Raw genomic sequence first — 23633 nt, forward strand, 5'->3', positions numbered from 1 at the left:
AGGCTGCTCTGTCTGTGGGATTATCCCAGCAGGAATACTAGGGTAGGTTGCCATTTCCTTCTCCAGGGGATCTTCCTGACCCAGGGATTGAACCCACCAGTCCTGTGTCTCCTGCATTGCAGGCAGATTCTTTACCTGCTGAGCCATCAGCGAAGCCCATTTCATAGAATATATGAGGCTTATTTTCATGTCTGTTAAGAAACATAAAGCTATATGTAAATAGACATAGCATTTGCTATTCTACAAAGTTGCCAGTTCTTTAAAAAGGAATTTTAGAATATTAATAATGTACTCATAATATACAAATCAATCTACTTAGCATTCTTTTCTAGTTTTTAGCTGTGTGAAAGAAATCCATTCTGTTCGGTAATGACTCTACGTTAGTCCAACTCTTTGCAACCCCATGGACTGTAGCCCACCAGGCTCCTCTGTCTATGGAATTTTAAATGAATAAAAAACATTCTTTTGAAATAGTAACATTTTTCATTCATAACAATATTCAGCATTGATATTTTGTGAGTCTAATTTTCTGTGACATGAGTTTTCAAGAAGAGATTCATTGCTTTGAATAGAAAGTTGTATTGTTTATTGGTTCAGAGTTCAGTTTTGCTTTACCACACTTTTCAAAATACTCCTGGAGTATTTTGCAGTGTTAGGTATTGATTGAAAGACTAGATTCTAAGAGCCTGAATCAGACTCATTCAATCTGGTTTGAAATTCTAATGAGGCAGCTTACTATCTTAAAACCTTGGCCCAATCACTCTATTTCTCTGTTTCCTTATATGTAAATTGGGGATGATAAAGTGATCTACCTCTGGTGTTATTTTACGGATCAAGTGAGTTTATATATACAAAATACCCAGAATAGTGCTTGGCACATAGTAAGCACTGAAGAAATATTAACTCTTAGTAAAAAGAAACTTACTTTCATTGAGTAATGGCCCATGTGTCAAAAACAGGTTAGCAAACTATGACCCCCTGCCGCCTTTTGTATGGCCTACAGGTTAATAAAAATGGTTTGTACATTTGAAATGGTTGAAGAAAATCAAAAGAAAAATAACATTTCATGGCACATGAAAGCTTGAGAAATTTCACTTTTCCATGTCCATAAATGAACATTGGCACACAGATTCCCTCATTGTTCTACATTGTTAACAGCAGAGCTGAGTTGTTGAAACAGAGACCTCAATGGCCTGAAAGCCTGAAGTACTAGCTGTCCAGCTCTTTCCAGCAAAGGTTTGCTGACCCCTAATCTAAAATAAGACTAATGACTGAAAATTTTAATAGATTGGCTTCATGAGGTGTGGGGGCTGTTTTGTTCTAAAAGTAAATGTCATTTATTATAAAAGTTCTACACATAGCATATCTGAACTAAGGGTTTGAAGATAAATCAGATTTTTTAAAAATTTACCAATAATGAAAAGCCTCTTCTGTCAGAAGAATGTTTGTACATTTTACAAAGTGTTGGTTATTTTGCCTTTAAGAAATGATTCTGCAAACTTTTAAAGAAAAAAAAAATGGAATCAACCAGTTTAACTGTGGGGCTTGGAGAAAAAGTAGAGTATTTACTTAACTTAATTGAATTTTATAGAAAACTGAAGTATATCTGCTTTTTTTTTTTTTTGAGGAGTCCTATTTTTATGTTCATACATTGGCAAGCTGCTTACTCCCTTTTCTGGTATCGTTAATGAATGGTTATCTTTGCATTTTTAATTTGCTGCTTTTGCTCTGCTAGAGCCTGATATCAGATAACCAAAGTTGTTAGAACTATATATAATAGAACCTTTTTAAAGGCTTTGCATTTACAGTAGTAGTTCTCACACTTATGTTCATAAGAATCACTGGAATATGTCTTAAAATATAAATGATTTGAACCCCTTTTATTCTAATACTGGGTTGTATAGAACAGTACTTCTGAAACTATCTGTGATGGAAGGCCAGTTTTCCCCACAGTCTCTCATGGAACAGTACTTCTGAAAAATATAATAAAAATGAATCACTCGAAAAACAAAATGGAGAAATAAACAAAGGCTTTAAAAATTACAGTTGCTTTTTGTTGTCGTTAGATGCAACAGATGTAAAATAACTCTGCCAAAGTGCTACGAAAGGCTTTGACGCTCTTAATTTCTGTCCTTGTTACGAGTCAACACCTGTCTGGGCACCACACCCTGAGAAACCCTGCTCTGGAGCTCGCCCCAAAGACTGCATATGTCAGAAGTACCTTGTGTGATTAAAATGCACATGTGGAGTGTAGACCAAATTTTGAAGAATACTTGTTTTGGTCTGAGAGTGACTTTGTAACATCCATAAGTATAGCTTGGAACTTTAAAAACTTGACCCATTCTTGTGTTTCTGGAAAATAAGAACATATTCTACAAAATAGTTAGCATTACTGAAAATGTACCCTCCAGAAAAGGTAGCTGTTACTGTACATAACTAAGAGGAATAGTCGTACATTTTGTATTTTGTAAAAGATTTAATTAGAATGCCGAAAATTTTCTAAATAACCTTTATGTAACTTGGTCATATTGTGATTGTTACAGTTTTTAACCTAGTGATGTTTTTACAGAGGCTTATCTCCTGCAGAAGCAGAATTTAGTTACCTGAACACAGCACGTACCTTAGAACTCTATGGAGTTGAATTCCACTATGCAAGGGTAAGTGAAGAAAACATTCTGATGTTGAGTTAAGCATAAATATTCAGTAAAAAAAAAGTTTTTAATTCCCTGATAGGATTAGGCAACAAATGGAATAGTGAGTGCCACCAACATTGCAGTGACAATGTCCTTTGAATATAAGTAATTTTACTAACCCAGTCACTCAAGATTCATTACCTGACAAGAACCATGAATTTTACATATTATTTTTCTTCAAGGTAGTGTGTTACAAGGATAATTTTTGCTGACCATAAGAGACAGTGCCTTTAGAATTTTTATTTTGCAAACTAAAAATTGTTACAATAAAAGTAGTTATTTGTAGTTTTCATTTTTATGGAAATCATTATTATAAAAGATGATTCCACCTCACTGAGGCCTGTGTTACTACATTCTTTTCATCATCTAGTGATATCATTATAAATTTTTACTTATAAAGCACAAAATCAATTGTATTTGCATATTTTGGTTTTCCCCCTACACCATCCCTTTGTTAACACGAAATTTTATAATTACTGGCTTTTCCTGTATAACACCCTAACTTCTTGTTCACTGTGTCAATTTGATGCTTCCAGAAGACTGTTATCCTCCTACTGTAAGCATACATGTATGTAGCTGTCCTTTGTTTGTGTGCCTCGTCACCTCGATTCCTTTTTATGATTGTTTTATCAAGAGGTTATATTCCTTTAGAAGTAATTATCAAGAGGTTATATTCCTTTAGAAGTACCTGAAGTACAGCTGTTCTCTATACCTGATGAAAAGTGGGATTATAGGTAATCATCAGTTGAATTGGTAAATAGGTTTATGTTTTCTTGGGACAACTACTAAGCCTCATAAGGATACCAGCTTGAAAGGAAGTTAAGTTTTCCTTAGGTAATTGTTCTGAATTTATTTTTGTATACAGACATACACATACCCACAGACAGATAGTAGTTTGAGAACTGAGTCCTACTCCATGTAATGGTTTTATATAGGGCTTCTTTTGGCCATTTTCTCGGAGAGGAGGATTGATTAGTTCTTACTTTTCGCAAAGCTTGTGTCAGTCATTCCTTTAAAAAAAATCAAATGACTTGCTTTAGTCACATGACTGTATTTGGTAATTCTGAGCATTTGTGACTTGAAAACCTGTCTGGTTTTCAGACAGGTTTACCTTGAAGTGTTTAAGTAAGTTCCTCTTGAACTTTTTATATTCTTTAAAATGGGCCCTTCACCCTTCCTCTCTCTTTGTGGCTATTACTTTTGGACACAAGTTGTCACTAGATTTTGTTTTTTTATTATAATACAGCTTAAAACAAATGGAATTGTAAATATGTATACTAGTCTGTGGTTAACAGTAAAAAGACCACTAAAGTCAGTCATTTTAGTCCTGAACGGTTTTCTAAAGGTAGTTTAGACTGCTGTCTGCTTTCTTTGACTGCTGTCAGTGAAGTACAAAGAATGTTTGTTGTTATTCTTCAGTCTCTAAGTCGTGTCTGACTCTGCTGCCACTCCTATGGACTGTAACCCACCAGGTTCCTCTGTCCATGGGATTTACCAGGCAAGAATACTGGAGTGCCAGTTTCTTCTCCAGGGGATCTTCCTGACCTGGGGATTGAACCTACATCTCCTGCATTGGCAGGCAGATTCTTTACCACTGAGCCTACCAAAGAATGTTAGATATTCCTTTTTTAAATTAAGTGACATGGTTGGATCTCATACATAATTAACTTTTATTTTTTATTGATTTGTTTTTTTGTTGTTTAAATTATTACATTGTAAAAAAAAAACTCTCAGAAAACCATAAATGTGGAGTACCAAATTAAAGGAATTTTTAAGTATTTTGTACAGACTCCAAAAAAAAAGAGCTAGGAAAAGGTGTTTCTATTGTATATGGATATGGAGAACTTAAGAAGATGTGCAGATGTTAAGTGAACATGAAGGGAAATTTTCAGCATCAGAAACAAAAAGGGACAAAGGGAAGAGGGAAGAGGACACATAAAGAAAATACTTGTTTTAACTGAATAACAATATTTAATTGAATATAAAATAATACTTTATTTTGAAAAGCAAGGTAAGATCTTTTCTCTCTGCCTGTAGACTGTAGGCTGAAAAAAGATCAGGGTGGAACCAAGTTATATATAGCAATCTGCAAGATATGAAACATCTTAGAACCTTCTTTGTGGTACATCTGTTACATGCCTTGTACATTGTAGGCACTGAGGATGACTCAGTGAACAAAACATCAGTCATCCATGCCCTCGTGAAGCACACTAGACAGTGAGGGGAAAAAGTTAGACCTGTACAAACAAACATTTGAGAACATGAAAGGGAAAGTACAGAATACTGTGGGATCCTATGGCAGGAACTTCTAATTGAGCTTGGGAGCAGAGCATAGGGAAGGCTTCTTAGGAGTAATTCACTGAAGCCAGAAAAATGAGTAAGAATTAATTAGCTAAGATAGTAATTCCCATCACAGACCCATCAAGATGAAGGAAAACCTGAAATCAAGAGGGAACATGGCTTGGTTGAAAACATGAAGACATTTGGTATGCCTAGAGGATTATATGAATAAGAGAAGTGTAGAAAAGTAAAGAATGAATGACAACTTCACGATTAAAGGGAAGGAAAAAAGATTTGAGGGGAGGGAGCATGGGAATATTTGTTTCTTAAAGTAACACAGTAAATACAGTTTTTCTTGGTGTTCAGTTGTATGAATTTTAACATGTGTAGATTTGTATAACCACTGCCACAAGCAGAATACAGAACGATTCCATCACCACCACCCCTGCCTTGCCCCTAAAAAACTGCACTCTTGCTCCGCCTAAGTAGTCCAGCCTCATTCTTACCCGCAGTTTCTAGCCACAACTGGCCTATTCCCTGACTCCATAGTTTGTCTTTTCCAGAATGTCTTATAAATGGAATCATACTATAGTATGTAACCTTTTGATACTGGTTTCTTTTACTTAGGGACTTCCCTGATCACTCAGTTGGTAAAGAATCCACTTGCAATATTGGGAGACTTGGGTTCGATCCCTGGGTTGGGAAGATCCCCTGGAGAAGGGATAGGCTACCCACTCCAGTATTCTGGCCTGGAGAATTCCATGAACTATGTATGGTCCATGGGGTTGCAGAGTCGGACACAACCAAGTGACTTTCACTTCACTGCACTTCACTTATTTTAATTAGAGTAATGCATTTGGGATCGATCTGACATACTGTGCTTCAATAGTTTATGCCTTTTATTGCTGAAGTGTATTCCGTTGTGTGGATGTACCATGGTTTGTTTCTCCATTTACCCATTGAAGGATATCCTGGGTTGCTTCCCTAATTTTTGTTTCTTTTTTTTTAATAGGCCTACTGCAAAAAATCATTTATAATTTCTATATGGGTTTAAATTCTCATTTATGTAGAGTGCAAATCCCAGAAAGGTCTTTCTAGATCATGCAGCAAGTGTATCAGTTCAGATCAGTCGCTCAGTCGTGTCCGACTCTTTGCAACCCCATGAATCGCAGCACACCAGGCCTCCGTGTCCATCACCAACTCTCGGAGTTCACTCAGACTCACGTCCATTGAGTCAGGGATGCCATCCAGCCATCTTATCCTCTGTCGTCCCCTTCTCCTCCTGCCCCCAATCCCTCCCAGCATCAGAGTCTTTTCCAATGAGCCAACTCTTCGCATGAGGTGGCCAAAGTACTGAAGTTTCAGCTTTAGCATCATTCCTTCCAAAGAAATCCAGGGCTGATCTCCTTCAGAATGGACTGGATGGATCTCCTTGCAGTCCAAGGGACTCTCAAGAGTCTTCTCCAACACCACAGTTCAAAAGCATCAATTCTTCAGTGCTCAGCCTTCTTCACAGTCCAACTCTCACATCCATACATGACCACAGGAAAAACCATAGCCTTGACTAGATGGACCTTTGTAGCTTTATATGAAATTACCAAATTGTTTTCTAGAGTACCTGAGCCTCATTGCATCCCCACCAGCTTATTTACAAGTTCCACTAGTTTTACATCCTTTTTAGCATATGGTACTGCCCGTTTTGTTTTGTTCTTTTTAAGCTTTTCTGATAAGTGTGTTTTATCTCATCGTGGTTTTACTTTGTATTTTCCTAATAACTAATGTTGACGGGCTTTCCTGATAGCTCAGTTGGTAAAGAATCTGCCTGCAGTGCAGGAGACCCCGGTTCTATTGCTGGGTTGTGAAGGTCTGCCGGAGAAGAGATAGGCTACCCACTCCAGTATTCTTGGGCTTCCTTTGTGACTTAGCTGCTAAAAATCTGCCTGCAGTGTGGGAGAACTGACTCTACGCTTGTGCATGACCAGATGGTCAATACCAAAATCAGGTTATTGTATTCTTTGTAGCTAAAGATAGTGAAGCTCTATACTGTCAGCAAAAACAAGACCAGGAGCTGACTGTGTCTCAGATCATAAATTCCTTATTGCAAATTTCAGACTTAAATTGAAGACAGTAGGGAAAACCACTAGACCATTCAGGTATGACCCACATCAAATCCCTTACGATTATACAGTGGAAGTGACAAACAGATTGAGGGGACTAGATCTGATGGACAGAGAACATAGTTCTTCAGAACTATGGACAGAGGTTCATGACATTGTACAGGAGGCAGTGATCAAGACCATCCCAAAGAAAAAGAAACACAAAAAGGCCAAATGGTTGTCTGAGGAGGCCTTATAAATAGCTGAGAAAAGAAGTGAAAGGCAAAGGAGAAAAGGAAAGATATGCCCATTTGAACGCAGAGTTCCAAAGAATAGCAAGGAGAGATAAGAAAGTCTTCCTTAGTGATCAATGCAAAGAAATAGAGGAAAACAACAGAATGGGAAAGACTAGAGATCTCTTCAAGAAAACTAGAGATACCAAGGAAACATTTCATGTGAAGATGGACACAATAAAGGACAGAAATGGTATGGACCTAACAGAAGCAGAAGATACTAAGAAGAGGTAGCAAGAATACACAGAAGAACTTTACAAAAAAGATCTTCATGATCCAGATAACCACTATGGTGTGACCACTCACCTAGAGCCAGACATCCTGGAATGCAAAGTCAAGTGGGCCTTAGGAAGCATCACTAGGAACAAAGCTAGTGGAGGTGATGGAATTCCAGTTGAGCTATCAGGTCTGTTCAGTTCAGTTGCTCAGTTGTGTCTGATTCTTTGCGACCCCACGGACAGCAGAATGCCAAGCCTCCCTGTCTTTCCAATGCACGGAGTTTACTCAAACTCATGTCCCTTGAGTTGGTGATGCCATCCAACCCATCTCATCCTCTGTCATTCTCTTCTCCTCCTGACTTCAATCTTTCCCAGCATCAGGGTATTTTTAAATCAATCAGTTCTTCGCATCAGGTGGCTAAAGGATTGGCATTTCAGCTTCAGCATCAATCCTTCCAGTGAATATTCAGGATTGATTTCCTTTAGGATGGACAGGTTGGATCTCTGTGCTGTCCAAGGGACTTTGAAGAATCTTCTCCAACACCACAGTTGAAAAGCATCAGTTCTTTGGCACTCAGCTTTCTTTATAGTCCAACTCTCACATCCATACACAACTACTGAAAAAACCATAGCTTTGACTAGACGGACGTTTGTTGGCAAAAGTAATGTCTGCTTTTTAATATGCAGTCTGGGTTGGTCATAACTTTCCTTCCAAGGAACAAGCTTCTTTTAATTTCATGGCTGCAATCACCATCTGCAGTGATTTTGGAGCCCAAGAAAATAGTCACTCACTCTTTCTACTCTTTCCCCATCCATTTGCCGTGAAGTGATGGGACCAGATGCCATGATCTTAGTTTTCTGAATGTTGAGTTTTAAGCCAACTTTATCACTCTCCTCTTTCACTTTCATCAAGAGGCATTTAGTTCTTCTTTGCTCTCTGTCACAAGGGTGGTGTCATCTGCATATCTGAGGTTACTGATATTTCTCCTGGCAAACTTGATTCCAGCTTGTTCTTCATCCAGCCCAGCATTTCTCATGATGTACTCTACATATAAGTTAAATAAACAGGGTGACAAAATACAGCCTTGACATATTCCCTTTCCTATATGGAACCAGTCTATTCATGTCCAGTTCTAACTGTTGCTTCTTGATCTGCATACAGATTTCTCAGGAGGCAGGTCAGGTGGTCTGGTATTCTCATCTCTTGAAGAATTTTCCACAGTTTGTTGTGATCCATACAGTAATGGCTTTATTCTAGTCAATAAAGCAGAAATAGATGTTTTTCTGGAACTCTCTTGTTTTTTCAATGATCCAGCGGATGTTGGCAATTTGATCTCTGATTCTTCTGCCTTTTCTAAAATCAGTTTGAACATCAAATACTGTTGATGCCTGGCTTGGAGAATTTTGAGCAGTACTTTGCTAGCGTGTGAAATGAGTGCAGTTGTGCAGTAATTTGAGCATTCTTTGGCATTGCCTTTCTTTGGGATTGGAATGAAAATGGACCTTTTCCCGTCCTGTGGCCACTGCTGAGTTATCCAAATTTGCTCCATATTGAGTGCAGCACTTTCACAGCGTCACCTTTCAGTTGAAATAGCTCAACTGGAATTCCATCACCTCCACTAGCTTTGTTCATAGTGATGCTTTCTAAGGCCCACTTGACTTCGCATTCCAGGATGTCTGGCTCTAGGTGAGAGATCACACCAGTGTGATTATCTGGGTCATGAAGATCCTTTTTGTGTAGTTCTTCTGTGTATTCTTGCCACCTCTTCTTAATATCTGTTTCTGTCAGGTCCCTACCATTTCTGTCCTTATTCTTGCCCATCTTTGCATGAAATGTTCCCTTGGTATCTCTAATTTTCTTGAAGAGATCTCTAGTCTTTCCCATTCTGTTGTTTTCCTCTATTTCTTTGCACTGATCACTGAGGAAGGTTTTCGTATCTCCCCTTGCTCCTCTTTGGAACTCTGCATTCAAATGGGCATATTTTTCCTTTTTTCCTTTGCTTTTCACTTCTTTTCTTTTCACAGCTATTTGTAAGGCCTCCTCAGACAGCCATTTTGCTTTTTTTGTGTTTCTTTTTCTTGGGGATGGTTTTAATCCATGTCTCCTTTACAATGTCATTAACCTCCGTCCATAGTTCATCAGGCACTCTATGAGATCTAGTCCCTTAAATTTATTTCTCATTTCCACTGTATAATCATAAGTGAAAGTGAAAGTCAAGTCACTCAGTTGTGTCCAACTCTTTGCGGTCCCATGGACTGTAGCCCTCCAGGCTCCTCAGTCCATGGAATTTTCCAGGCAAAAGTATTGGAGTGGGTTGCCATTTCTTTCTCCTGGGGATCATCTCAACTCAGGGAACGAACCCGGGTCTTCTGCATTGCAGGCAGATGCTTTACTTTCTGAGCTACCAGGGAAGCAGTGCGGGAGGTATAATCATAAGGGATTTGATTTAGGTCATATGGTTTAGTGGTTTTCCCTACTTTCTTCAATTTAAGTCTGAATTTGGCAATAAGGAGTTCATGATCTGAGCCACAGTCAGCTCCTGGTTTTGTTTTTGCTTACTGTATAGAGCTTCTCCATCTTTGGCTGCAAAGAATATAATCAATCTGATTTCGTGACAATTTTGTAAATACTACCCAGGTCATCCTTAGACTTCTGCCAGCCATTCCAGAAACCTTCTTTACACCCTGTCCCAGCTCCTGCCCACCTTATGTATTTTTTTGTGGTTTTATCACCCAGTGTGTCTTTCTAGATACTATAATTTATTTTGCTTTGTGTTTTGAACTGAATAACTTTAAATGTCTTTTAATGCCTTCTTCCTTTACTGTATAGAATTTTTTTGTTAAAGAACTGGGCCATTTCGCCTTTAGTTTCCCACAGTCTGGACTGCTGATCACATATTCGTGGTATAATTCAGTACATTCTGAGGTCTAATGAAGTTTTCACAGAGAAGTTGGACTTGATGTAGACTTTGGTTAGGTTTGATATGATCCATCAGAGAGACATTAAGAAGAGACGCTGCTAAGTCACTTCAGTCGTGTCCGACTCTGTGCGACCCCATAGACGGCAGCCCACCAGGCTCCCCCGTCCCTGGGATTCTCCAGGCAAGAACACTGGAGTGGGTTGCCATTTTCTTCTCCAATGCATGAAAAGTGAAAAGTGAAAGTGAAGTCACTCAGTCGTGTCCGACTCTTCACAACCCCATGGACTGCAGCCTACCAGGCTCCTCCATCCATGGGATTTTCCAGGCAAGAGTGCTGGAGTGGGGTGCCTGAGAACAGTATTAATAGAACATATAATTATGGATATACAAAACACATGGAAGTGACCTGATGGGAAACAAGTTTTTACTCTAGTAATTAGAAATTATTGAAACTACATTTTAGACATTTTTTCCTACAGAGACAGTTATAAACTCTTGGTTATATTTTCATCAGTTAGTTCTATCTTCTGATCACATGAGTGCTAGGGATAAAAGCATTATTGCTATATTAGTTTGCCTGTAGTATGTCTCAAATTAAGCACTCTTGCATGCATGCACAGTTGTGTCTGAATCTTCACGACCCCATAGACTATAGCCTGCCAGTTTCCTCTGTCTATGGAATTTCCCAGGCAAGAATACCGGAGTGGGTCTCAAGTTAAGCAAAACTATTTCAAGACTTTTTAGCAAGTGAGGAAACTTTTAATTCTACTTAGTTTGTTAATAGTTGCAAGTCAGTTGTTCAAGTTGAATCAGCATGAAAACTCACTCATGAAAGCACAATTCAAATTTTCTTCCACACTCTCCAACAGTGTTCCCCACTCTGTTTTCCTGTGATGTTTTTATTGTATTATGTTAGTTAAAGAATTTCTCCTTATATTGGAAATACTGTTTTATTACAAATTGCCTTTCACTATGCTCTGAACTACAGGTTTTATTCACCTTTGCAATCCTGACACCATATTTACACAGTGATTGGATTGTAATAGTTTTAGAAATGGAAAGATGGATACTAACTTAACATTCTACAAGATGTGGTCTTGGATTTTCTATCCCAAAGAGTCCAGTTATAAACTATGGAAAAGCCTAAGATTATTTTTGCTTTACATTATTAATGAATTTTAATAATGCAAATTTAAATTTGATTTGAAGTATGTCTTATTTTTATGATTGTAATAGTTACCATCTGGGTTTATATATATTGCGCAGTTAACTGCTGCCTTTGATATAATGTCACATTGTGTAAAATAACTAATCATATTTAAAAATTATATCTTTATCAGTTAAAACTCATTATCTTAGATTTCCCATTTTTTTTGTTTGTTTTTTGAAGGATCAAAGTAACAATGAAATTATGATTGGAGTGATGTCAGGAGGAATTCTGATTTATAAGAACAGAGTACGAATGAATACCTTTCCATGGTAAGAACTTCCGTCAATACTTTTCACTTTTACTATTGTATTACCAAATATAGTTCATATTTTTGTTGAACTATTTAATGTTATCATACAACTTTATCCCACTTACTTGGAATCTACTAGAAGATACAAAAATAGTTGAATTATTTTTTTCAAAAATTTCTTAGCTTAAAGAAAATACTACTTTGCAAGTTTTTCCTCTTAGACAGTCTCTCAATTTGTACTGTAGTACAATAGCTAATATCATCATGTACACTCTGTGTCTTGCACCTTGCCAATTGCTTTGGATACAGTTGTTGTTTAGTTGCTAAGTCGTGTCTGACTCTTTGTGATCCCATGAACTGCATCGTGCTGGGCTTCCCTATCCTTCACTACCTCCCCGAATTTGCTCAAACTCATGTCCATTGAGTCAGTGATGCTATCCAACCATCTCATCCTCTGCCACCCCCTTCTCCTTTTGCCTTCAGTCTTTTGCAGCATCAGGGTCTTTTCCAGTGAGTTGGCTCTTCACATCAGGTGGGCAAAGTATTGGAGCGTTGTACAAAGTATTGAATACAGTACCTCATTTAAATGCATTTGATGGGTGCTAGTTTATTAGTTGGAACACTGGCATGGTTTAGATTGGTGCTGGGAAAGTAAGGTGACTCCCTGTGGTTTGAAACTCATGTTTCTTTTGTCTCATTGCTCTACTGCCCTTAGCATTGTTGTCCTTGTCCTAACTGTCCAGTGACTTACCAACCATCACTTTAGCATCCCAGAGTGAGGTAGAAAGAGAAGTAGCATCTACCACTACCCTTTAAGGGGATAGCCTGAAAATTGTAAACACGACATTGATTTTTGTGCATATGTCATATAAATATCTTAGGTTTTTGAAAAGTAAAGACAATGATTTTCACTAAGGGAAGAAAGGAAGAAAGTTAGTCGCTCAGTTGTGTCCAACTGTTTGCAAGCCAATGGACTGTAGCCCACCAGGCCCCTCTGTCCGTGGATTCTCCGGGCAAGGATATTGGAGTGGGTTGCCATTTCCTTCTCCAGTGGATTGCCATTTCCTTCTCCAGTGGATCTTCTCCACCCAGGGATCTAACTTGGGTCTCCTACATTTCAGGAAGATTTTTTACTGTCTGTGCTACCAGGGAAGCCCTAAGGCCAAGCCCAAGCCCTTTCTAAGGAAGAAATAAATACAAAAGAAATATATTGGATCAATCTGTTTATTTATATATCTCTGAAATGAGATGGCCAGGCTTTTCAATATCTGTGATTATTATTAATAGATTTTTGTAATTAGTCACTTATATAACACTTAATAGAAATATGATAACTGACAGAAGCTATTATTTTAGAAAATCACCACAATTATGTTGAGAAAAGAAACATAAATTTCCCTGGTAGGTCACTAGGAAAAAATTAAATATAAAATAAAAAGCTGATGCAGTGAACCTCTTCAAAATTAAATACTTTTGTTCTCCAGAGGACACTGTAAACAAAATGAAAAGGTAAAACTCAGTCTTTTGTAAAGTATATATTTGATAAAGGACTTATCCAAAAAATGTAAAAGACTCTTAGGTACTTTAACTTTTTAACTTAATTTAAAAGAATTGGAAAAATTTGTGAATAGATACTTCCACCAAAGGAGTTATATAAATGACAGATAAGTACAAAAAAATGCTCAGTCATCAGTGAAATGCAAATTAAAACCACAGTGAACTATTTCCATTCACCCACTGGAATAGCTCCAATTAAAAAGAACAACAGTGGGACTTCCCTGGTGGTCCAGTGGCTAGAACTCCATGTTCCCAGTGCAGGGGACTTGAGTTCTATACCTGCTCAGCAAACTAGATCCCACATGCCCAAGTAAGAGTTCGCATGCTGCAACTGAGACCTGGTGCAGCCAAATAAATAAATATTTTAAAAAATGATAGTACCACGTGATGGCAAGGAAGCAGAGCATCTAGAAACCTCATATATTGCTGGTGGGAATGCAAAGTAATAGACCAACTTGGGAAAACTGGCATTTCTTAAAGATTAAATTTAGATTAACCGTATAATCTGGCAATTCTGTTCCTAGATATTTGCCCAAGAGAAATGAAAACGTAAGTTTGTATAAAGATGTGCACACTGTGTTTATAGCTATATTATTCATAATAGCACAAAACAGAATTTCAAATGTCTATCAGTTGGTGACTGCACAAGCAAATTACATCTATGCAATGAAATACTGTTTAGCAGTGAAAGAAATGAACTGTTTGACACACTAAACAATATGGGTGACCCTACCTTCAAAACATGATGTCAAGTGTGAAAAGCCTGACACAAAAGATGACGTACTCTGTTTCTATTTATATGAAATTCTGGAAAACACGTATTATAGAGACAACAGACCACTTGGTTGCCAGGGATTAAAAATGGGAGGAAATTGACTGTAAAAGGGTGCTAAGGGGACATTTTCAGGTGATGCAAATTGCTATATGGTGATTTTGGTGGATGGACATTATATAACTCAATACATTTGTCAAAACTCATTAAATTGTTCATTTAAAATTGGGATATTTCATTTTATATATAGATTATACCTCTCTAAAGTTCATTAAAGAAAGCCAAAGATCATTTAATGTTTCATGTCATATCTTTAAATTCTTCTGTGTAATTCAACTTGTGTTATGGTTAGAGGAAAGTACAAAACAGCTTGAGACATGGTCCTTGCCTAAAAGTGAGCACATAAAAATTAATTACAAAACATAAGAAGAAGATTGGTGAATTAAGTGTTTCAGAAAAAACAGTTATGATTGTTTATTTTCATAATGGTAAATGTGTATCTTTAATTTTAATGCTTTTCTGATTTACTGAAGAGAATTAAACATTTTTTATTAACTTTACATATTATATAAATGTCAAAATCAGAAATTCTTTTCAGATAATATGGGTTAAAATGATAATCTAAATTTTTCTGTATTTTCAAAATTCTTTATGCATATATATATATATTTATTATTATAAAATAAAGATTCTGAAAGAGTTTTTGACAAATTACTTTGGAAGTACCAATGATATAATTTTACCAGGGAAAATTTTAGTGTCTTCATGATATTTAAGGTGGTTTTTCGTTTTGTTTTGTTTTGTTTCAGTTGGAGGATAATTGCTTTGCAGTATTGTGTTGGCCTTTGCCGTATTTGAGGTGGTTTTTAAAGGATGAATAGAAATTTCCTCAATGAAGAGGGAGTATGGAAGAGGAATGTGTGTCTGGAAGGTTCAGTCAGAATTTGGGGTAAAGGTACCAAACATTTGCAGAGGCCTCATAGTAAGACTCTGGAGAAGGAAATGGCAACCCACTCCAGTACTCTTGATTGGAGAATCCCATGGAGGGAGGAACCTGGTGGGCTACAGTCCATGAGGTCGCAAAGAGTTGGACACGACTGAGCGACTTCACTTAATTTCTTTCATAGTAAGAAAGGATGTGGCAAGTTCAAATGATGGGATATGTGGTTTGATTTTTATTTATTTATGTTTGGCTGTGCTGGGTCTTGGTTGCTTTGCAGACTTTTCTCTAGTTGCAGAGAGCTGGGGCTACTCTTCAGTTTCAGTGCATGGGCTTCTCATTGTGGTGGCTTCTGTTGTTGAGGAGCCCAGGCTCTAAAGCACATGGGCTTCAATAGTTGTGACATGTGGGCTCAGTAGTTGCAGCTCACAGGCTTTAGAGCACAGGCTCAATAGTTTTGGTGCTTGGGCCCAGTTGCTCTGTGGATTGTGGGATCTTCTGGATCAGGGATCAAACCCACATCTCCTGCATTGGCAGGTGGGTTTTTTTTACCACTGAGTCACCAAGGAAGCCCCTGTTTGTTTTTTTTTTTAAGTTATCTTCACTGAGGACAGAAGCAAGGGAGTAAGATTTTAAGATGATATTGCTTAAAAGAAAAATTGGATTCAGATTTTAAAGGATCTTATATATTCCATCTGCTGTTGTTCAGTTGCTCAGTCATGTCCAACTGCATGATCTCAGCACACCAGGTCTCCCTGTCCTTCACCATCTCCTGGAATTTGCCCAAGTTCATGTCCATTGCATCAGTGATACCATCCAGCTGTCTCATCCTCCGATGCCCCCTTCTCCTTCTGCCCTTAATCTTTCCCAGCATCAGGGTCTTTTCCAGTAAGTCAGCTCTTCACATCAGGTGACCAAAATATTGGAGCTTCAGCATCAGTCCTTTCAAAGAGTATGCAGGGTTGATTTACTTTAAGATTGACTGGTTTGATCTTCTCACTGTCCAAGGGCCTCACAAGAGTCTTCTCTAGCACCACGGTTCCAAGGCATCAATTCTTTGTCATTCTGCCTTCTTTACGGTCTGGCATTCACAGCCGTATATGACCATTGGAAAGACCATAGCCTTGACTGTACAGACCTTTGTTGGTAGAGCGATGTCTTTGTTTTTCAACACACCACCTAGGTTTGTCATAGCTTTCCTGCCAAGAAGCAATCATCTTCTGATTTCATGGCTGCAGTAATCATCTGCAGTGATTTTAGAGCCCCAGAAGAGGAAATCTGTCACTGTTTCCACCTTTTCCTCTTCTATTTTCCATGAAGTGATGGGACTGGATGCTGTGATCTTTCTTTAATATTTAGTTTTATGTCAGCTTTTTCACTCTCCTCCTTCACCCTCATCAAGAGGTTCTTTAGTTTCTCTTTGCTTTCTGCCATTAGAGGGGGGTATCATCTGCATATCTGAGGTTGTTGATGTTTTTCTCCTGCTAATCTTGATTCCATCTTGTAACTCATTCATTCTGGCATTTCTCATGATGTGCTCAGTGTATAAATTAAATAAACAGGGTGACAACAAACAGCCTTGTTGTACTCCTTTCTCAATTCTGAACCAGTCAGTTGTTCCATACAGGGTTCTCACTGTATGTATACAGGGTTCTTGACCCACATATAGGTTTCTCAGGAGACAGGTAAGATAGTCATGTATTCCCATCTCTTGAAGAGTTTTCCACAGTTTGTTATGATCCACACAGTCAAAGGCTTTAGTGTAGTCGATGAAACAGAGATAGATGTTTTTTTGTGACCCCCACAAAAGACTGAGCCAGACTTGCCAGTCAGTGTCCAGGAGTCTCCAGTGGAGGTGTGGGTCGACAGTGGCCTGTCATGGGGTCAGGGTCACTGACTACAACAGTCCTGGAGCTGTGGTGGGGTGGCCTAAGTCCTTTCAAAGGAGGTTAAGGCAAGGAAGAAAATCACTCATGGATTTTAATGCATTTTATCTGTACCTTATAACCCTGCAACTTGGATGTCCTTAGCATTGTTTTGTGGATAAGGAATAAGAAATGCCAGAGAAGCTAACTGGGCCAAGGTTAATAAGTTTGATAAATATGAAGTGGAACCTTAAACTTGGGTCTTTCAGATTCTGAAACACAAGCTTCTCATTTAACCTCTTCTTTGAAAAGTAGAGCTATGTGTAGAATAAAATTACTTCCTCATTTCTTTCTATATATGATTAGCCCTAAATTATCCAGTTCAAGTTCATGCTTTAAAATGTTGAGTACTGGATTGGGAATTACTTGGATTCTGTAAATTAGACTTCATTAAAATTATTGCTCATCAAAAAACATCATTAGTAAAATGAAAAGGGAAGGGGACAGTTCTGGTTCCCAGTCTAGCAGGTAAAGATTTTGCAACTTGTTACTCCTATTCTCAGAAGAAAAAAAAAAAAAAAAACTCTGAAAAAACTCAAATCAACAACTCTTTTTAGATCTTCTAAAGAATTGAAAACACAGGGCATACTGCATTTCTGAAAACTGAATAAACAGATGAATACAAGAAATGACAGCTTACCAGGTCTAGAAACCACTGCTACAGCAGTACCTGGCAGGAGTACATAAAGGGTGGTTGACAAATTGCTGGAGACAGAGCAGAGACTAGCTTGTCAGATAAACACTCCCTCAGGCCTTGCTTACTTAGGAAGGGCCCTTTGCTACCAGTGATCTCAGGGCCAAGATTGACAGAAAATCCACTTGTGATTGAAGGGCAGGGTATAGGGGTTGAGCAGGAAAGTAGTTTGAAATATGCTCAGAGCCTTCTTTTCTCATTAGCAAAGATCTGTCCTTAAGGAAGTCTATTTATACTTAATCAAAATGGGTATTACCAGGGCCTAACCGAGGTGGAGGAAGGGAAGCCCTCTCTCTGCTTTTTGTTTCAGCTCTGGAAGGGTGAGTTGCAGAGCACTGAAGGGTGCAGCCAAGAGGCCCAGACCACTAACCCACTGAGACCGGATCACAGGATTAGAGACTGGCATCTGCCCAACCCCAGACTTAACTGCCACATCACCAGGGCTCCTGTATAATAACGAAGGTTCAAAATTTAACTATAAAGCTCAGACCAATTAAGAAGGACTCTCTTGGGAAACCCAAAGGCAACAGAGGAGACAAAATCAAGGACAGTAGAAGAGATAGCCTCAAATGCTTACCACAGAAACTGTTCTTCAGAATAGCAACAATTTGAATTGAATTAGTTTCTAAAGGAATTCATGACATAGGGCACTGTTGAAAATAATAGACCAGTGTGTTGGCAGTTAGAGAAGTTCACAGCTGGGTGTGGTTTTTGAAAGGATGGGGTGACTGGTACTACCGTCATTTCAGTATTACTTTGGGCACACCCAGGGCTGTGCCTTCCTGAAGAGCAATAGCAGAAACATAAACTGAAGATTGGGGTGTAGAGTTCATGCAAGTAAACTGCCAAATAATAATAAGCTGGGAAGATGGGATTTTCCAGGCAGGAGTACTGGAGTGTGTTGCCATTTCCTTTTCCAGGGAACTTCCTGACCCAGGGATCAAACCCATGTCTCCTACATTGCATGAGGTTTCTTTAGCACTGAATCTCAGGTTCAGTGGGAAGCTCAGGTGTGTCATGTAGCTAATGCATTACAGTAAGCAAATAACAAGGCTCAAGATCCACTGGAAATCAAAGCTTCCATCATCTTGGATCTAGTTGGTTCTAACCAGTTTTTGTCATGTCCTGTGGCTGTGTCATTCTTTTAAAGGTTGCGCCCTGCCCCCTTCCCTCGTTTCAATACTGTGCCTAGCAATAGCAAAATACATATTCCTTTCAAGGATACATAGCTTATTTATTAGAAGAAGAAATATATTAGCCATAAAACAAGCTTCAACAGTTTTTTTTTAATGAGTTATAATTAGTGTAACATTAGTTTCAGATATACAGCATAGTAGTTTAGTATTTTGTATACATTATGAAACAATCACTACGATAAGTCCAGTTTTCATCCGTCACTATATAAAATTATTATGTGTTTTTGACTGTATTCCCTCCGTGTGTATTACACTCCCATGACTTATTTTACACCTGGAAGTTTGTGCTCTTAATTCCTTTCACATATTTGTCTTTATCTGCACTGAAGCCTCCCCTCAGCAACCATTCATTTGCTGTTTATATCTGTAAGTCACTTTTTTGTTTTTTAGATTCTACATATAAATAAAATCATAAGGTATTTGTTTTTCTAGTTATTTCATTTTCATAATACCCTCCTGGTCCATCCATGTTGCCACAATGACAAGATTTCTTTTCAATGACTGAGTAATGATGCTTTTAAACTGTGGTGTTGGAGAAGACTCTTGAGAGTCCCTTGGACTGCAAGGAGATCCAACCAGTCCATCCTAAAGGAAATCAGTCCTGAATATTCATTGGAAGGACTGATGTTGAAGCTGAAACTCCAGTACTTTGGCCACCTGCTGCGAAGAACTGACTCATTTTAAAAGACCCTGATGCTGAGAAAGATTGAATTTGGGACAAGGAGATGACAGGATGAGATGGTTGAATGGCATCACTGACTCGATGGACATGAGTTTGGGTAGACTCTGTGAGTTGGTGATGGACAGGGAGGCCTGGTGTGCTGAGGTTCATGGGGTCGCAAAGAGTCAGACACGACTAACCGACTAAATTGAGTTGAACTGAACATCCATACACATCTACACACATACATCACATCTTTATCCACTCATATGGACACTTAGATTGTTTCTGTATCTTGGCTGTTATAAATAGTTCTGCAGTGAACATTGGTTGTTCAGTTGCCAAGTTGTGTCTGACTCTTTGCAACCCCATGAACTGCAGCACTCCAGGCTTCCCTGTCCCTCACCATCTCCTGGAGTTTGCCCAAGTTCATGTCGTTGAATCAGTGATGCCATCTAACCATCTCATCCTCTGTCTCCCCCTTCTCCTCTGCCCTCAATCTTTCCTAGCAGCAGTCTTCTGATGAGTTGGCTGTTCACATCAGGTAGCCAAAATATTGGAGCTTCAGCTTCAGCATCAGTCCTTCCAATGAGTATTCAGGGTTGATTTCCTTAAAGATTGACTGGCTTGATCTCCTTGCTGTCCAATGGACTCTTAAGTCTTCTTCAGCTCCACAGTTTGAAAGCATTGGTTCTTCAGTGCTCTGCCTTCTTTATGGTCCAGCTCTCACATCCGTACATGACTACTGAAAAGACCATAGCCTTGATTATACGTACCTTTGTCATCAAAGTGGTATCTTTGCTTTTTAATACACTGTCTAGGTTTGTCATAGCTTTTCTTCTAAGAAGCAATCGTCTTTTAATTTCATGGCTGCAGTCATCATCCACAGTGATTGTGGAACCCAGGAAGAAAAATCCACCTTTTCCCCTTCTACTTGCCATGAAGTGGTGGGACCAGATGCCATGAACTTAATTTTTTTTGAATGTTGAGTCTTAAACCATCTTTTTCACTCTTCTCTTTCACCCTCATCAAGGATTTCTTTAGTTCCTCTTCTCTTTATGCCATTAAAGTGGTATCATTTGCATATCTGAGGTTGTTGATATTTCTCCTAGCAATCTTTATTCCAGCTTGTAACTCATCCAGCCCAGCATTTCGCATGATGTGCTCTGCGTATAAGTGAATAAATGGAGTGACAATAAACAACCTTGTCATACTCCTTTCCCAATTTTGAATCAGTCAGTTGTTTCATATAAGGTTCTAAATGTTGCTTCTTGCAGTGAACAGAAGGATACATAAATCTTTTTGATTCAGTGTTTTTATTTACTTTGGATAAATACCCAGAAGTGGAACTGCTGGATCATACAGTAGTTCTGTTTTTAGTTTTTTTGGGGCCCCCCATACTGTTTTCCATGATAATGGCACATATTTACATTCCCACCAACTGTGCACAGAGATTCTCTTTTCTTCACATCCTTATCAACATTTGTTATTTCTTGTCATTTTGATAATAGCCATTCTGACAGGTCTGAGATGGTATCTCATTGTGGTTTGCATTTCTCTGATAGTTAGTGATACTGAGCATCTTTTAATGTCACTGTGGGTCATGTGTATATCTTTGTAAAAATGCCTCTTCGGGTCTTCTGCCTAATTTTTTTAATCAAAATTTTTTTGTATTGTGTTATATGTTGTTTATATACTTAGATATCAACCCCTTACTGGGTATATCATTTGCGAATATCTTCTCTCATTTGGTGGGCTATCTTTTCTTTTTGTTGGTTTCCTTCACTGTGCAAAATCTTTTAATTTGATGCAGTCCCATTGTTTATTTTTGCTTTTGCTTCCCTTACCTGAGGAGACATATCCAAAAAATATTACTAAGACTGATGTCAAAAGGGGTTACTATTTGTGTTTTCTTCTTGGAGTTTTATGTTTTCAGGTATTAACATTTTTGTCTTTAATCCATTTTGAATTTATTTTTGTATATGGTGTGACAAAGTTGTCCAGTTTCATTTTCCTGCACGTAGCATCCAGTTTTCCCAACACCATTTATTGAAGAGACTATCTTTTCTCCATTGTACATTCTTTCCTTGTTGTCATAAATTAATTGACCATGTGAGCATGGGTTTATTTCTGGGCCCTCTATTCTGTTTCACTGATATTTATATCTATTTCTGTGCCAGTGCCAGACTGTTTTGGTTACTGTAGCTTTGTAATATATAGTCTGATGTCAGGTAGCCTGATAACTCTGGCTTTATTATTTCTGAAGATTGCTTTGGATATTTGGGTCTTTTGTGGTACCATACAAGTTAGATGATTATTTGCTCTAGTTCTGTGAAAAATATCTTTTATACTCCTCCCCTTTCATATTATATGTTTTTAATGTTATATTTTGCATCTTTTAATTTGTATATATCCCTTAACTAGTTGGTGTAGTTTTAGTGTTTTCCACAAGTGGCTGTACTAGTTGACATTCCCATCAACAATGCGTGAGAGTTCTCTTTTCTCCACATTCCCACCCAACATTTATTGTCTTTCTGATGCTAGCCATTCTGACAGATGTGAAGTGGTATCTCTTTGTGGTTTTGATTTGTATTTCTCTGATGATTAGTAGTATTGAGCATATTTTCATATGCATGTTGGCCATCTCCATTTCCTCTTTGGAAGCACATCTGTTCAGTTCTACTTTTTACTTGGGTTGTTTGATTTTTGTTTTGTTTTCATGTTGAATTGTAAGCGCTGTTTATATATGTTGGATGTTAACCCCTTATTGGTCATATCATTTGCAAATATTTTCTCTCATTCAGTAGATTTTCTTTTTGTTGTTGGTTTCCTTTGCTATGCAAAAGCTTTTAAGTTTAGTTAGGTCTCATTTGGAGAAGGCAATGGCACCCCACTTGACTACTCTTGCCTGGAAAATCCCATGGACGGAGGAGCCTGGTAGGCTCCAGTCCATGGGGTCGCTAAGAGTTGGGCACAACTGAAACGACTTAGCAGCAGCAGCAGGTCTCATTTGTTTGTTTTTATTTCATTTGTTTTAGGATATGGTTCCCAAAAAATGTTGCCATGATTTATGTCAAAGACTATTTGCTTATGTTTTCTTCTAGGAGTTTTATGGTATCCAGTCTTATATTTAAGTCTTTAATCCATTTTGAGTTTAGTTTTGTTTATGGTGTTAGAGAATTTTCTAACCTCATTTTTTAACACGTAGCTGTCCAGTTTTCCCAGCACCAGTTATTGAAGAGACTGTCTTCATTGTATATTCTTTGTTCCTTTGTCATAGATTCATGACCATAGGTGCATGCATGAGTTTATTTCTGGACTTTCCATCTTCTTCCATTGATTTCTGTGTCTGTTTTTGTGCCAGTACCATACTGTTTTGATTTCTGTAGCTTTGTAGTATAGTTTGAAGTCAGGGAGCATGATTCCTTCTGCTGTTTTTCTTTTTCAAGATTGTTTGGCTGTTTAGAGTCTTTTGTATTTCTATACAAAATTTGAAATTATTTGTTCTAGTTCTGTGAAAAATGCATTGGTATTTTGATAGAGATTGCCTTGAATATGTAGATTTCTTTGGGTAATTGGTCACTTTAACAATAATAATTCTTCCAATCTAAAAATACAGTGTATCTTTCCATATGTTTGCATCATTTTCAGTGTCTTTCATCAGTGTGTTTCAGTTTTCCAAGTACATGTCTTTCATTTTCTTAGGTAGGTTTATTCCCAGGTATTTTATTCTCTTTACTGTGATAGTAAATGGGATTGTTTTAATTTCTCTTTCTGTTAGTTTGTTGTTAGTGTATAGAAGTGGAACTGGTTTCTGAATATTAATTTTATATTTTGGTACCCTTTTTCATGATTTTCATTTCTGTGCTTACATTGCCTATCTTTTCTTGCTCTCTACTTTATCCACTGGAGCTCTTAGCATGTTAA

The 23633-nt window shown here is 37.9% G+C and overlaps 1 protein-coding gene across 6 annotated transcripts in view; it reads left to right on the top strand.

The window, feature by feature from the left end:
• Positions 1-23633, top strand: part of PTPN4 (protein tyrosine phosphatase non-receptor type 4) — a 190545-nt gene that overhangs the window by 88929 nt on the left and 77983 nt on the right. For all 6 annotated transcript variants that reach the window (XM_025001008.2, XM_059893120.1, XM_025001011.2 and 3 more), the window contains 2 exons: positions 2570-2657; positions 11892-11980. In XM_025001008.2, the coding sequence (XP_024856776.1) occupies positions 2570-2657; positions 11892-11980 (177 nt within the window). The remainder of the gene's footprint in view (positions 1-2569; positions 2658-11891; positions 11981-23633) is intronic.

Source organism: Bos taurus, chromosome 2 (genome assembly GCF_002263795.3).
Source record: "Bos taurus isolate L1 Dominette 01449 registration number 42190680 breed Hereford chromosome 2, ARS-UCD2.0, whole genome shotgun sequence".
Classification (NCBI taxonomy): Eukaryota; Metazoa; Chordata; class Mammalia; order Artiodactyla; family Bovidae; genus Bos; species Bos taurus.